Source organism: Lacerta agilis, chromosome 4 (assembly GCF_009819535.1).
Source record: "Lacerta agilis isolate rLacAgi1 chromosome 4, rLacAgi1.pri, whole genome shotgun sequence".
Classification (NCBI taxonomy): Eukaryota; Metazoa; Chordata; class Lepidosauria; order Squamata; family Lacertidae; genus Lacerta; species Lacerta agilis.
Window position 1 is genome coordinate 38720343 of NC_046315.1, and position 13764 is coordinate 38734106.

General features: G+C 43.8%; 1 protein-coding gene across 6 annotated transcripts in view; it reads left to right on the top strand.

The window, feature by feature from the left end:
- The window catches only part of ILDR2 (immunoglobulin like domain containing receptor 2), a 38487-nt gene that overhangs the window by 13378 nt on the left and 11345 nt on the right, over positions 1-13764 (top strand). For 3 of the 6 annotated variants that reach the window (XM_033146787.1, XM_033146785.1, XM_033146786.1), the window contains 2 exons: positions 11050-11106; positions 12683-12829. The exons of 1 other annotated variant lie outside the window; for it this stretch is intronic. In XM_033146787.1, the coding sequence (XP_033002678.1) occupies positions 11050-11106; positions 12683-12829 (204 nt within the window). The remainder of the gene's footprint in view (positions 1-11049; positions 11107-12682; positions 12830-13764) is intronic. 2 more of the 6 variants (XM_033146788.1, XM_033146789.1) reach the window with 1 other exon arrangement.

Genomic DNA, 13764 nt, shown 5'->3' on the forward strand with positions numbered 1-13764 from the left:
TCTTGAAAATCATGAAATATGGGTTATTTAAGAGCAAATAGATGTTTAGGGGTCATCCTACATAACTAAGATAACTTAATTCATTCCTACTTCACTAGCCTCTGTTGACAGTTTTATTTCAAAAGTTTTATTTGCTCATTCTGTGCAATATTTCTTAAAACTGTAGAAGTAGAAAATAACAGACAGAGCAACATCTGAATCTTTCCGATTGAGGCAGGAAACGCATACGGTATATTCTGATTCAGATATATAAAAGTGAGCATGCAGTTTCACAAGATTTTTCATAAGCGCATTTGTAGAAAACCAAAACTTTATCAAAAAGTTGCTCACTGGCATCACACTGCTTGCGTGTGGTGGTTATACTGTACATCTTCTTGTTAATTAATCAAACAACTGACACAATTAAGTACATTTCCCTGTCACTTTCCTATTCCAGTCTTGTTTTTCTTTTTATCAAGTGGATATGTTGTGACAGGATGCTTTAATCCATTTTAATTGCAGAAACCTAGATTTCTAGCATGTCATTTAAATCCCTCCTGCAAAATACTAACAGTTTGGAGGTGGGCAGAATATCTCTCTCCCTCCCTCCCCCCAGGACAAGAAATGAGAAGATTCCCCACCATCAGATTTCAGAAAGGATCATTTTTGTCAACACCAGCTATGGAAATACACCTTCTTACTTTATCAGTTCATGCCTCCTGTCTGTGTATGTGTTGATGGGATACATTTACAGTCACAGAGTTGGAAAGGACACGGAGGGTCATCTAGTCCAACCCCCTGCAATGCAGGAATTTCAACTAAATCATACATGACAGATCTCCATCCAACTTCTGCTTAAAAACCTCCAAGGAAAGAGAGCCCAACTACCTCTCATGGAAGCCTGCTCCACCGTTGAAGAGCTTGTACTGTCAGAATGTTCTTCCTGATATTTATCCAGAATCTCCTTGTAACTTTGAATCCATTGGTTTGGGTCCTAGCCTCCAGAGCTGGAGAAAACAAACACGCTCCATCTTCCATGTGACAACCCTTTAGATATTTGACAGAATAGGATAGAATAAAATAGCTGCAAGCAGAGTGGGTGAAAAGCCTCTGTGGAGAGGAAAGTCTGACTCTACGCGAGGTGAGAGCCCTGTGCGATGACATGCTACTTTATGTCAGTTTCTTCTGCCTCAGCAAAAATGCATTAGACAAGGTGATATGGATGCGAACGTTAGAGGAATCCTTCAAGTGATTTTCTACTTAAAATATGATAAAGATATGATAGTTAAAAGAACCACTGATTTTATATTGTTTTGCTGAAAAGCTGCCAATCATATCTCAGCAACTACTTGTGATTAAAACAGGTGTTGGTATCTTTGATATGTTGTGGGATGCTGTTATCCCACAACATAGTCTACTGAAATGCTAAACTACAGATTAGCAACTGGCACTCTCTAGAGAGTGGATATCTTGTCCTATCCCCTGTCATCAAAGCATAAGTGAAGACTTGTGTGGAGGAAGTGGTAGTTTGGGGAAGAAGCCTTCACAGCAGACACCCTTGTTGCCTGCTCCCTCAGAGTTATAGGCCTATTATCTGATCCTGTGCTTGCCAAATCAGTAGTGGTGGTCTGAGTATGATCAGACAGAGGAAGTAAGATTGGGTGAAGAAATTGCATTTCAAGCAGCTGCAATGAATAACGTCTGAGGTCGCTTCTACGCTGACTATTTTCTGTGGAACTGCTATCCTCTACCCACTTACTTTTTATAGAGAATTCCAGATGATGTTGCTAAATAAATGCAGTCAAATATTTTCTTTGTTGTCTACCCTCCCGTATTTCTTTCAGACTTGATTTGTGGTGGTGGGCTTCTTTCCCTTTTTGCAACAACATGTAATTGCAGCACCAGCTGTTCTAGTGTGAACAGGCAAAGTGCTATTGAAGCTTTTGGGGGCTCCCGTACCTATAATTAAAAGTGCCCTGTTTGCAGGTCCTGCCCATATTATTGCTTCATGTTGATCCTGACTGGGAGATTAGTGATGAATCGCAGGCATAGCACCAACAGCCAGCCAGGTCAGACATTGGCTGAGGGCCCCAGGGGCTCAGTAGGGTCCTTCATTGGCCCAACCCAGCTGCTCTTGAATGGAAGCTGAACTTGGCTGTCCAATCTCAATAGGCCAGGGACAGGCATTGCACTTGAGAGAAGTTAAGATGGCAGGCAGCCACTGTGGATGGGAGCTGAGTTTGTCTGCCATTCAGAAGTGGCACCACCACACACCCACTGATAAAGGAGCTGTTCAAGCAGGAAGGATGTATGCAAAGAGGGTTTCTCCTCATGGCATGGCCTGTTTGCATGGCTTCTCCCTGTCCCTTCTTTCACTTGCACTAGGGACTTCTGACGCTGCTTCTGTTGCTCGCAAACATACCTAGTGCCAACACCTGCCTCATAGTTGGCCCTGAACCCCCTCTCACACAGCTTGCTACCAAAAACCCTCTCAGCCTCTCGCAGCTCCCTAACCCCATCCCTTCTTTCCTTCTGTTGCTGTTGCCACTGTGTGTGTGTGGGGGGGGAAATGAAGGGGAGAAAGTTGACAGGGTGGTGATGGCGGCAGGACAAAGTGAAGAGCAACTTTCTTCCCTTCATTCCCCTCCCCTCCACACAACAGTGGTGATGGCAACAATAGGAGGAATCTGGGAAGGACTTCCTGGGCCACCAGCCTGTCTGCTCCACTTGTCTGTTTGCTCACCCTGCCAGCCTGTGGTGTCTGTCTGCAGGGCCGGCGCGTCCATTAAGACGAACTAGGCAATTGCCTAGGGTGCCAAAATGGAGGGGGCGCTGGCCAGGCTTGGGCAGGGGGGCAGGACAGGCTAGCAGCAGCTTCTCCGCTGTAGTGGAGAGGTGCTGCTTGCCCCCTACATCCCCCGGCTCCCGCTAAAGCAGGCTTTGGCGGGGGTGGGGGGTGGGATGGGCAAGCAGCAGCTTCTCCGCTACAGCGGAGAAACTGCTGCTTGCCTCTCCACCACCCCCGGCTCCCGCTAAAGCAGGCCTTGGTGGGGGGCGGGCGGTGGGGGGCGCCAGAAGGTGGTCTGCCTAGGGTGCAAGAAACCCTAGCACCGGTCCTGTCTGCCCTCCCTCTTCCTGCCCCAATCTGGCAGGAAGTGCATGGAAAGGCTTCCTGGGCCACCTGCCTGCTTGCTCTCTTCTTTGCTGTTTATTTGTTCAGCAGCATGATGACGGAAAGTGCAAATGTAGTCTATAGAGAAAATGGCCTGAGGGAGGGGAAAGGGTTAGGCACTCCTTCCCCTGCTTCTTCTCCAGTCAGATACCTAATCCCTGACCCCTATTGCATTTCAGTAACAATAAAAAGCCATTGGGAGACTTGTCATGTGTCTCTCAGAGTTTCATTAGCTTGACCAATTCAGAACAAAGGACTCTGGCTCTTTGGCAAGAGCATGGTGTGACACACAGCCTAAATCTCTGCTTTATATGAGGGGCTAAGGTCCCATTATCCTGCTGCAGGCTTGACACCTATAAACAAATCAGTAAGCAAACAGTGGGTGGTATTCATTGGGTGGTATTAAAATTAATGGACATAACTTTACCATGTTGATTAATTTCAATGGACCTGCTCTGGGTAAAACTTAACAGAATAGCACACACAGTAGTAATATGAAAGGGGTAGAACAAAGTAACTCCTTATTTATTTTTGCCATGATCTGTGAATGCCTGTTTCTGATGGAGTGCTAGTTCCCACCTGCAGCTTCAGTGTGCTGTAACTCCCCCCCCCCAGTCTTTCTGCCTCAAGCCCACATGGCACTGTTAGCAGCCTTTGAGTCTCCTCTGCCCAGTCCTACTCCCCCTTCCATTAATACTATTTAGAAGTGGTGCTTGTTGTCCAAAGATTTCCCCATCATTCCTTCTCACTCGCCAGCCTCGGCCACATGCAGCTAACAAAGGATACCGGCACAATTCAAAGGCCTCCGTTACTAAGGTTTCTATGGTAACAGCCTGCTTGGCGGTCTCTGTTGCCTGTTAAAACTTTGATCTCTGCAAATAGCTGCTGCTGTTCCTCCCTTGATTGACAAAACAAGAAAGAGAGGGATAGGCAGAAAAGGAGAAGTTTATTTCTAGCAAAGGGAGGAAAGAGGAATTCATTACATGGTCACACTCTCCCAATAAATCTCTCAGTGGCTTCCTGGATGCCCCTCTGATTTACAAGAGATGTGTTTCCTCTCCACAGCTTTTTATGCTGTTATGGGATCATGTCTAAATGTCGAGGCCCAACGAGTGCTACGGTTCTGCCAAATAGCCACACGTTGCCATCGCTAGAAGAACAATAGTTCCTTTTTCCCATTAGAGAGTTGCGGAACCAGACTGCCGTAATCCGATATGTCCAAAAACAATGTTATCATAAATTCCTATTCTGTGCTTAGCTGCACTTGCTATTTTACTGTGTATACATTTGCGTGTTTTCACCCCCTCACATTGACCATCCATGGTGATTTTTCAACATTTTGTGTGTGTCTTGTCTCATAGGATGTTTCCCTTTTTCCACAACCTACTTACCTCTTGTCTCATTTGTTTATTTTTCCTTTGTCAAAATTGTACAACTTCTCTTCATCCATCCCCATATTTGAGTTTGCCCTTCTGATTTATTCCCCTGCTATTTGGATCAGTATATCTTTGCTTTAACACTGTAACTCACTTCACTGTATCTGCTCTTTTCTCTTCTTTGTACATGCTATGCCAAATCAGTGCCTGCTACTTCTCTGTAGACTTTGCTGCCCACTCCTTGCAACTTGATTATGTGTCTGGCTCAAACTTCCGTTGATGGTTTAAGAGGCAGCAGGTGCATTTAGGGAAACGGCGGAGAGGCAGCTGCTGGATGTACTTATACAAAAGGTATAATCAGCAGTGCAGCGGGAATAGAGACAATGACAGCATGTCCTAGATTTTCTTTTTATTATTGTAACAAGGACAAATTTGCCATTTGGAAATAACCATCTGGGACAATCCTAATAAACTGGGCCATCTAGTCAGCCTAGCAGGAGGATAGTTGCTATGAGTTACTGACACATGAAAACAGGAGGGCTTGGAGCCCACACCGATAAAAATACGTTTATGGGGGGGGGCACACTGAAATCTATGCTACTGTTGCAATTGATTTATCAAATGTCTGCAGTTCCCTTTCCAGCAAGAAATAGCAATAATAAACAGGAAGCCAAGATGGATGATCTGTTATCTGGATCGCTTAATATGCTATTTTCCACTGCCAGCTTGTTCCTCCTTTGTACTCCCCTGCTTTTGATTTTGAATTGAGTTTGGCACCTCCACTAAGTGCCAGACTCAGATCTATTCCCAGTGTACAATTACAATAATAGGTGAATAAATGTCCTTGCTTACCTTTGTACAGGAACGAAGGTTTGCTTAGGTCACCGTTTAACCTGAGGAAGTTATTTCTTAAAGAAAATGGTCATGAGGGGAGGGTTTGACTGCCTCTTTTGGAGTAAGGTACAATCACCCCAAGCTTCTTTTAATTGCACCAATGTCAGTTTCTTTTCTCACACACAGTTTTTGGGCAGGGGAAGAAGAGAGAGAGAGAGAGAGAGAGAGAGAGAGAGAGATATCTTAATTACGGATTTCCTCTCATTTTTGTTCTGGAATGCAGTGGGCAAGCAATCATGCAACGCAGGTGTCCCATGAAAAAGTGAGTGTACAACGGATGGCAATTTCAGGGGAAAGGATCAGAAGCAACTTTGGTGGCTAGAGCAGTGGTTGTCACTGTGGCACCTGTGGCTAAACCTGCACCTGCAGAGGCCTTTCCTGGTGCCCATAGGGTCTCCTTTGCCTGCTGAAATTAGATTTAAAAGAGGCATTCTGTTGCAGCCAATAGATTAGGTTTCAGTGTGTGCTTGGTTGCAATGCGCGTGTGATACCCACGACAGACTCCCCATTTTGCAAATGTACCCCTGGACGTACCCAAAAATGTTGGTGGCCCCTTGGCTAGAAGCCTGAATGCTCATGCTCTCATTATGCATCACTGTGGTTAGGAAGTAAACAGCAACTGAATGTTGGCAGTGGAATAGACTTGTGTGTTTCCTCAAGCAGATTGCTAAAACCAAAACCTTTAAGAATATTACAGCTGCATCCTAGCAGCCCTTGTGTATTTGTTGACTGTACCCTTCAAATTTCTATTCTACCCCCCCCCATATAGTCCCATAAAAATAACGTTTTTTGTGTCACATCTGCCTTGTGTCTGGATTATCAAATTTCTAACTGTGCAAAATGTCTCAATTTTCTGCCTGAAAATCTCCAAGAGGTATTCAGACATCTTCCTTCTTCACCCAGTGTGTTCTTTTGTCCTCGTTCATTATATATTTTTGGTTCACTTGTTGCTCATCCCTGTGGGAGGAAAGTTGGCCTTCAATTAGCGAGCATTCATGACAAGCCCATGTGTTACCTCCCCCCTACCGTTGCTGTGGTTACCACTGGTATGAACAAGAGCGGCTGGGTCAGCTGTAGTGTTTTTCAGCAGCCTACTTAACAGCCGGTATTAAAAACTAGGATCAGGGGGAGGTTCTCTGAAGGGGGGCGGAATTACGCAGCATTGGGAAGAGCGGTTATCATTGAATTAATGCAGCTTGTGTAAAAGGAGGGGGGAATCAAAATGCTGAAAGGTGGCTGATGGCACAGTTATTTAGTGCTGTTTAATTTCTGTTGGAATATCACAGTCATTGGGTTCAGATCTAGGCATGGCCTCTGCCCTGCCTCCACCTCACCCCCCCCCCCCCGTGCTTTGAACTGGCCCCTAAGGAGAGAGCTTAGTGAATTCCTTTAGAGATTGAATTCTTCGCATTAGACAGGGTGGTGGGCAGGAGGGAAGGGCGAGAAGAAATCTGTGAGGCGAGAACAAAACACACACAGTCTTTGGGCGGGTGTGTGTGTTTTGTCTGAAGTGTATGCTGTATTCTGGAATCTGGCTGTAAACCGTTCTGTGGGAGTGTGGAGGGTGCAGCATGGTCCCTGGCAATCGAGGCCGATCTGACTGTTTTGATAGGATGTGCTGGAACACAGGGGTTGGTAGGTTGGCTACCACATCTGTTTTGTTTTGGAGGCCAGATCACAGTTTGAGAGTGCTTGGGATGTTCAGTTCTCCAGATCTTTAGGCATTCACACTTGGCCTCAAACAATTCCCAACTAGAAAACATGACCCCACACTCCAGGTATCTGCAGGCTTCTCCTACCTAGTACCCTCTGATATTTTTGGCCCACAACTATCAGCCCCAGCCAAAATGGTCAATGGTCAGGGACAACAGGGTTAGCAGTAAAAAAAAAAAAAAAATGGAGGGCACCAGGTCAGAAAAGACTGGTTTAGAAGTTTTCTCTACCTACATATTTGCGTTTTTGTGACTGAAAGTCATAAACATACAGTACATGCAACTGAGACTAGTGTTTAGTGCAGTTGCTGTTTTAAATGTGTATGAAGGAATAGGTACAGTGTTACGTCCAGGGTTGAACTAGATGAAATGTGGGAGATTTGTGATGGGATCTCCCAATGTTTAGTTTCTCTTTAAAGGGAAGGGCAGAATTGAATCAGGACTGCCATATTGTTTTGTAGCCTTTTGCCCATGCCATTTTCCTGATCGGTACCTTTCATATGTTTACCCACACAAAGGAAAATAGGAACTTTGGAGGGGCACAGTTAGATCAAGAAAATGCTACACTGCGGGGATTCTTTGCTGGAGCCTCCCGCGTGCAGGACAGGGTCAACTGCACACGGGATTCCAGTTGCTGGGGATCTGCGGCCAGCGCCTCACATGCGTTCCTGCACGGGCGCCGGCCAAGCCTGCAAACGGGACGGCTGATAATTCCGGAGCTTAAACTCACACCGCGCCGTTGTCCGCCAGGCTAAATCTGAAGGGTGCGTGAGTAGTTCGGATAAAAAGTGCCTCGTAAATGTACCTGCAAGCACTTGCGACCTCCTAAGTTGTTCCCTTAAGTAACATACCCAAATAAAAGGTGGCCAAAACTACGGCCAGGCAAAAGCGCCAATAGACTACGAAAAATTAAATTAAGACGAAATAAAGACAGACAACCACTGTTTCTTTAGATGGCTTTGGCTGACCCGCATAGGCTATTACTTTTCTCTATGCCTCAACTGTTCTAAGACTATCTAGGCTAGCTGACTCTGAACCACCAATTCTTCCGCAATCTATAAACTAAAGCTATCTAAGCCTTTACCGCCAATTCTTCCGCAAGGCTAACCTCTCTACCTCCTGCACGCGCTTCCAACCCAACCAACCCAACCAACCCGTTCCCCAAAACCCCAACTATCTACATCTGAATCATCCAAACCCTAACTCTGACTTCCGCCTAAAACGGGGAGCCGCAGCCTTTTATTGACAACCAAAGAGCAACGTCATGATCAATACTTTTACCAATCAGAACGCTGTTGCTGCCCTAAAAAAAGGCGGGAAGCAGATTAACCGATCATTAACAAGTTTAAACCTTTGGAACCAAAAAGTCTAAGCGGAGGGATCTCAGTGGCAAGACGCCTACTGAGCCCTGCTTTCACTTTCACTTCTACTCGGAAGAATACGTTAAATAGTGCACATAATTGACATTAACTTAATACAAATAATCGCGGGTTCAAAGATACCCACGGAGTGTATTCCCACACTACACTGTGAAAGAGTAGCACCCTTTTCCAGCATAACCGTGCTCGTATCCTCACCAGATGTCTTAAATCATGGGACCTTGTAGGGATAGCAGTAGAAAAGAGAGCAGGAAGAAGCACTCTGAAAGTTAAAGATCCCTTCCCTGTGCTGTTGCTTCTCCAGTGCAAACTGCTTTTCTCTAGGAAAATGAGCTACTGGCCTTTTGTTATGTGTGTAACATATAGTTCAGCCCAAAGATAGTTTCAAGAAAACTATTGGTGATAGAAACAATTATTGTTATAAGGAAATGTGAGCACATTATCTGCAGAATCAGTTTTACGTTCCACTATGGCTCCAAGAGCCACTCATGATTGATGATATAACAGCAGCTTTTATTAAATGCAACAGGTAGCAAAGCATTACTAGACTTTAGAGTGCTTTTATTGTTGCTTTGACAACAGCCTCATGGTCAGGGGACCAGAAACATATACTGTAGTCTTAATAAGTGTAGCCCTCTTTTTTATTCAATAGGGAAAACTAGAAGTAGGAAAGAATTGAATTCTAGTTGGTGATCTTAGTCTAAATTTTGCTTAATGCAGAACTGGCTGACTGATGTGGAGACAGAGTTTGTATCTAGAATCCTGTAGCCAGTGGCCTATAACTTCCTGAAGATAAAATGTTGCCCTTTCTCATGAATGGATTCTAAATACCGGGTAAATACAGTAGAGCAAAATGACTATTTGGACTGTAATCGAATTACTGTACCTGGGATTAAGTCCCATTGAATCCAATGGCACTGCTAAATGAAGATGCATTAGGATTACAGGGTAAGTCTACTAAGAGCAAGTTGCAACATAACATTGTATTCAAGATGACTCTCCTTTTCTTGCCATTTCATGGTGCACTTGTGGAGCTTCTGAGTGCCAAGAAACTTAATCCATACACATTTCTGTCTGAACATCCTACTGTAGGTCATCCACAGTAATTTTGTGGATTATTTTGACACTGGGATGGCTCCTTGTGGAGATTTACTTTTTGACCAATTAAGAAACCTGCAGGTCTCAGGATGATATCTAATCATGCTAATGAGGTGGCTCTTGAATTGGATATGAAAATGTTCGATTGCAACCATTTAACCAAGAGCTGTAACAAAATGTAGAAGGTGAAAATGTTAAACTCTGTACGGGTTACCACTTACCATGCTGATAAAATTATGTTTTCGTTGAAATTGGGCCAATGTTTTGTATAGCTGGGGTATTCACAAGAGCCAGGATTGATGGTGGAAATAATTCAGCTCTTTGCATTTTCCATTTTAACTGAGATCTTATCAGTGCTTTAGCTGCAACAAAAAAAAATCCAGATTACAATGCTAATTTTAGGAATATCAGTTTTCTTTAGGAGACCTTATCCCCAACTCCCTGCAACTCTGGGTCACCCCCCCCCCGACATCTCTAAAAGTACCAGAGGCAATCAAGGTTGGGATGACCCAAGTTGCTACTAGCACAAATGTGGAGTACGCAGACAGCACTGTTTTACAATGTCAAGCCTTTCCTTTCTGTAAAGCACTGCTGAGCCAGGTTGTTTCCATGTCAACTGGAGGCAATCTATGCAGGCTCAATGCAGAATTTATGACTGCTACCTATAATAAAGTCTCGAAAGGAATAGGCCATATATACTGAAAGTCTAGGCCAAAATGATTATTTTTGTCTTGTTTCATTAAGAGACATATACATGCATGAAGCTAAATGGTGTAATATGTATCCTGCAGCTATTGCATATATCTACCCTTTACCTATTTAAAATCAGTATCAATTTAAAGATGTGCAGAAACGGTACTGCATCCATTCCTGAACATTTCACTGAGAAATAAGAAAGGGGAGAAAGCACTCATGAATCATACTAGTTTCTCATTTTTCTAATCTTAAATTCAGTTCTCCACATTTACATATCAGTTTACAACATTTTTTTAAAAAAAGAATGTCCTCATGAAAATTCACCAGCATTTTAGTGTGAATTTCTCTTAATAATATTTTTGTACATAATCTCACCCAATATACCCTTTTTGGTAGTAGTTTTCTCTAACAGAATAAATTTTGTATGTTATTTTCACTATTATATGCATTTTTATGCACACTTTACTCCTGCAGGTACATATTTTTTTTTACACGTTACTTGGCTGGCAAACTCCTTTGCAAAATTTGGAATAATGCGAATTTTGCAGGATGGCTGTGGGTTTGTTCTTGTATTGTTTTGGAAAGTGTGAATTCACTTCCAAATGTGAAACTGAATCAAATATCTCCCCCATCCCTAGCATAGAGACCTCATCATAACACAAGAGCAGGCTTCATGCTGAGGCAAGGGAGTGATTTTCCAGCACTAACCTCTCTCCTTCTTCCCCCTCCTCTGTCTTTTCTAGGCAGGACAGGGCTGCTTGCTGATCTCTTGCCCAGTTTTGCTGTGGAGATTATGCCAGGTACTCCGTCATCTAACACTTTATCCATTCTTCTTCTACTTTATCTTCCCATTCAACCACAGCATCTTGTGCATTCATCTGCTCCTTGTTTGTGCATATGCCCTTGATTCCCCATCTTTTCCATAACTGCTTGCAACTGCTTGCAACTAGCAATCGGGGAGAACAACCAGGGTTTTAGCAAGTGACACGTAGCATGCAAAGACAATGGTGACTTTGTTGTTACTCATGGGACCATTCACCTGGGTTACTTCCATACCAACCTGTCCATCGAGCATTCATCCAGATTTGTTTTCACAAAGTTTGCGGGGAGATTCTATGATGTCCGCTGTTTATTGAGTATTCTCTCTGATTTGTTTGCGGGGAGGTTGTATGATGTTGCATCAAACAATTGCTATGTTGCATTCTACCCACAAATTAGTGACAGTCTAGAAGCAGCTTTAGTAAGAAATTAAGTTTTTTGTTCAGTAGTGTCCCACAGCTAAAACTACCCTATGGCATGCAGACATACATGGATAGGCGGTTTGGTAGTATTTGTGGGTTGATGTTTTAAAAACCCTACAGGCAAGATAGATTTAGGGTATTATTCAATCTACTGCTGCAATGGATACTCCAGTGTTGTTTATATAAAGCTGTTGTGTGTATCCCTATGTTGGTGTAGTTGGAGACTGCTACTACCAGGAAAATCCTAACATGCACATACAACTGAACACAAGACAGCGCTATATGGAGGAGCTGTTATTTTCTTAAAATCACCACCATTTACCACTTAGTAGATTGCTGTCTGTGCCTACCCATTGCTTTTTTGGCTTTTGCTATGAGAGATGGGCAAAAGCACTTTTCTTTTCTTGGAGCAGTACCATCTTTGGATAATTAAAGCTTTATTTGGGTCTCCAGGTAAACATTAGGTATAATAGAAGCAATCCTGAAGTTGAGGCTCCAGTACTTTGGCCACCTCATGAGAAGAGAAGACTCCCTGGAAAAGACCATGATGTTGGGAAAGATGGAGGGCACAAGGAGAAGGGGACGATAGAGGATGAGATGGTTGGACAGTGTTCTCGAAGCTACTAACATGAGTTTGGCCAAACTGCGGGAGGCAGTGAAGAATAGGCGTGCCTGGCGTGCTCTGGTCCATGGGGTCACGAAGTTGGACACGACTGAACGACCGAACAACAACAACATAGATCATAGCATAGGTGCTGACTCCTAGGGGCCGAGACAGTTTTATATGAGGGAGTGAGGGAGCCCCATTCTGCACTTTTGGTGATGTTTTCGTGACGTTTTTGGGTCATTTCCAGGTTCGGTATGATGCGTTTGTGCGTGGTTGCGTACTTATTGAGCGTGCATAAATAGGGCGTTGCCTGTATGGAGTGAAAAATATTGAAGGTGGCCTTTCCTTCTAAGCATTAATAGATGTTTTCATTTATCAAATTCAATTGATTTACATGTCCTTTAGTACATTCCAAGATTTTTGTAAACACACACACACACACACACACACACATGTGAATTCATCTAAATAGTCTTAACTGGCTAACGGTCCTAACATTTTGACACATTTGTGTCTCTCTCTTTCTAGAGTGGGTGTTTGTGGGCTTGGTGATCCTGGGGGTTTTCCTCTTCTTCCTCCTGGTTGGGATCTGCTGGTGCCAGTGCTGCCCCCATAGCTGCTGTTGCTACGTCCGCTGCCCCTGCTGCCCAGATACCTGCTGCTGTCCACGGGCATGTGAGTGACTTGTTCACAATGTGGGCCAAATTGTGAAGCACTTTTTTGTGTAGATACACCATCTTCCTTGCTGTATTCATTGCTAAAATGATATTTCTCCTCCTGTGCTTCTCACGGAACTGAAGGATCCAGCTGCTAGCCCTGAAGTATTGTTGCTCATTAAAATCAGGCTGACCAATTGCCTTGGGAGCTGAGAAGCCAAACGTGTATTTGTTGACCTTTCACAGAGCAGAGTTTCATATGGATGTCAATCATCCATGGGGTGACTGCAAAATAGATTGGCTCTAATCCAGCTGCAGCTATGTTCAACTTGTGGGCTCTGGGTGGAGTTGAGCAGCTAGTTCTTATGAAGTTTTAAAACACCCTTTGAACAGCCCCTTGGAAAGAGGATTATCAGTATTCCTTCCTGCTAGCCTTTTGAAAAACACATTAAGGCCCATCTATTTGTTCAGGCTTTCAGTGGTTTGGATGAGAGGAGTATGTATCTGTATAGGGTTGGGCTGTAGCTCTATAGTAGAGCATCTGCTTTGCATGCAAAATGACCCAGGTTCAAACTCTGGCATGCCCAGGTAGGACTGGGAAAGAACCCTTTCTTAAATCCTATAGAGCTGCTGTCAGTTAGTGTAGACAATACTGAACTAGATGGACCAATGGTTCGACTCTGTATAAGGCAGCTTCCTTGGGTCTCTTGCATCCAATGGTGGCTTTCCATCAGTAGTATGCAAATACACTTGTGCAAACTGGGGCACTCGATTTTTGTCTTATCTTCTACTGCAGCTGCCTTTTCCTTCTGGGAAACACCTCATGAGGGTTTGTTAAACCCTCTGAACAGAAGGAAAATAGTGTGGAGAGATACAGTAGATAGGGGGATTTTCAAAAGCCAGCAATGGAATCAACCCATTGTTTTTACTGTTAACTTTGAAAAGGTGGTTGTT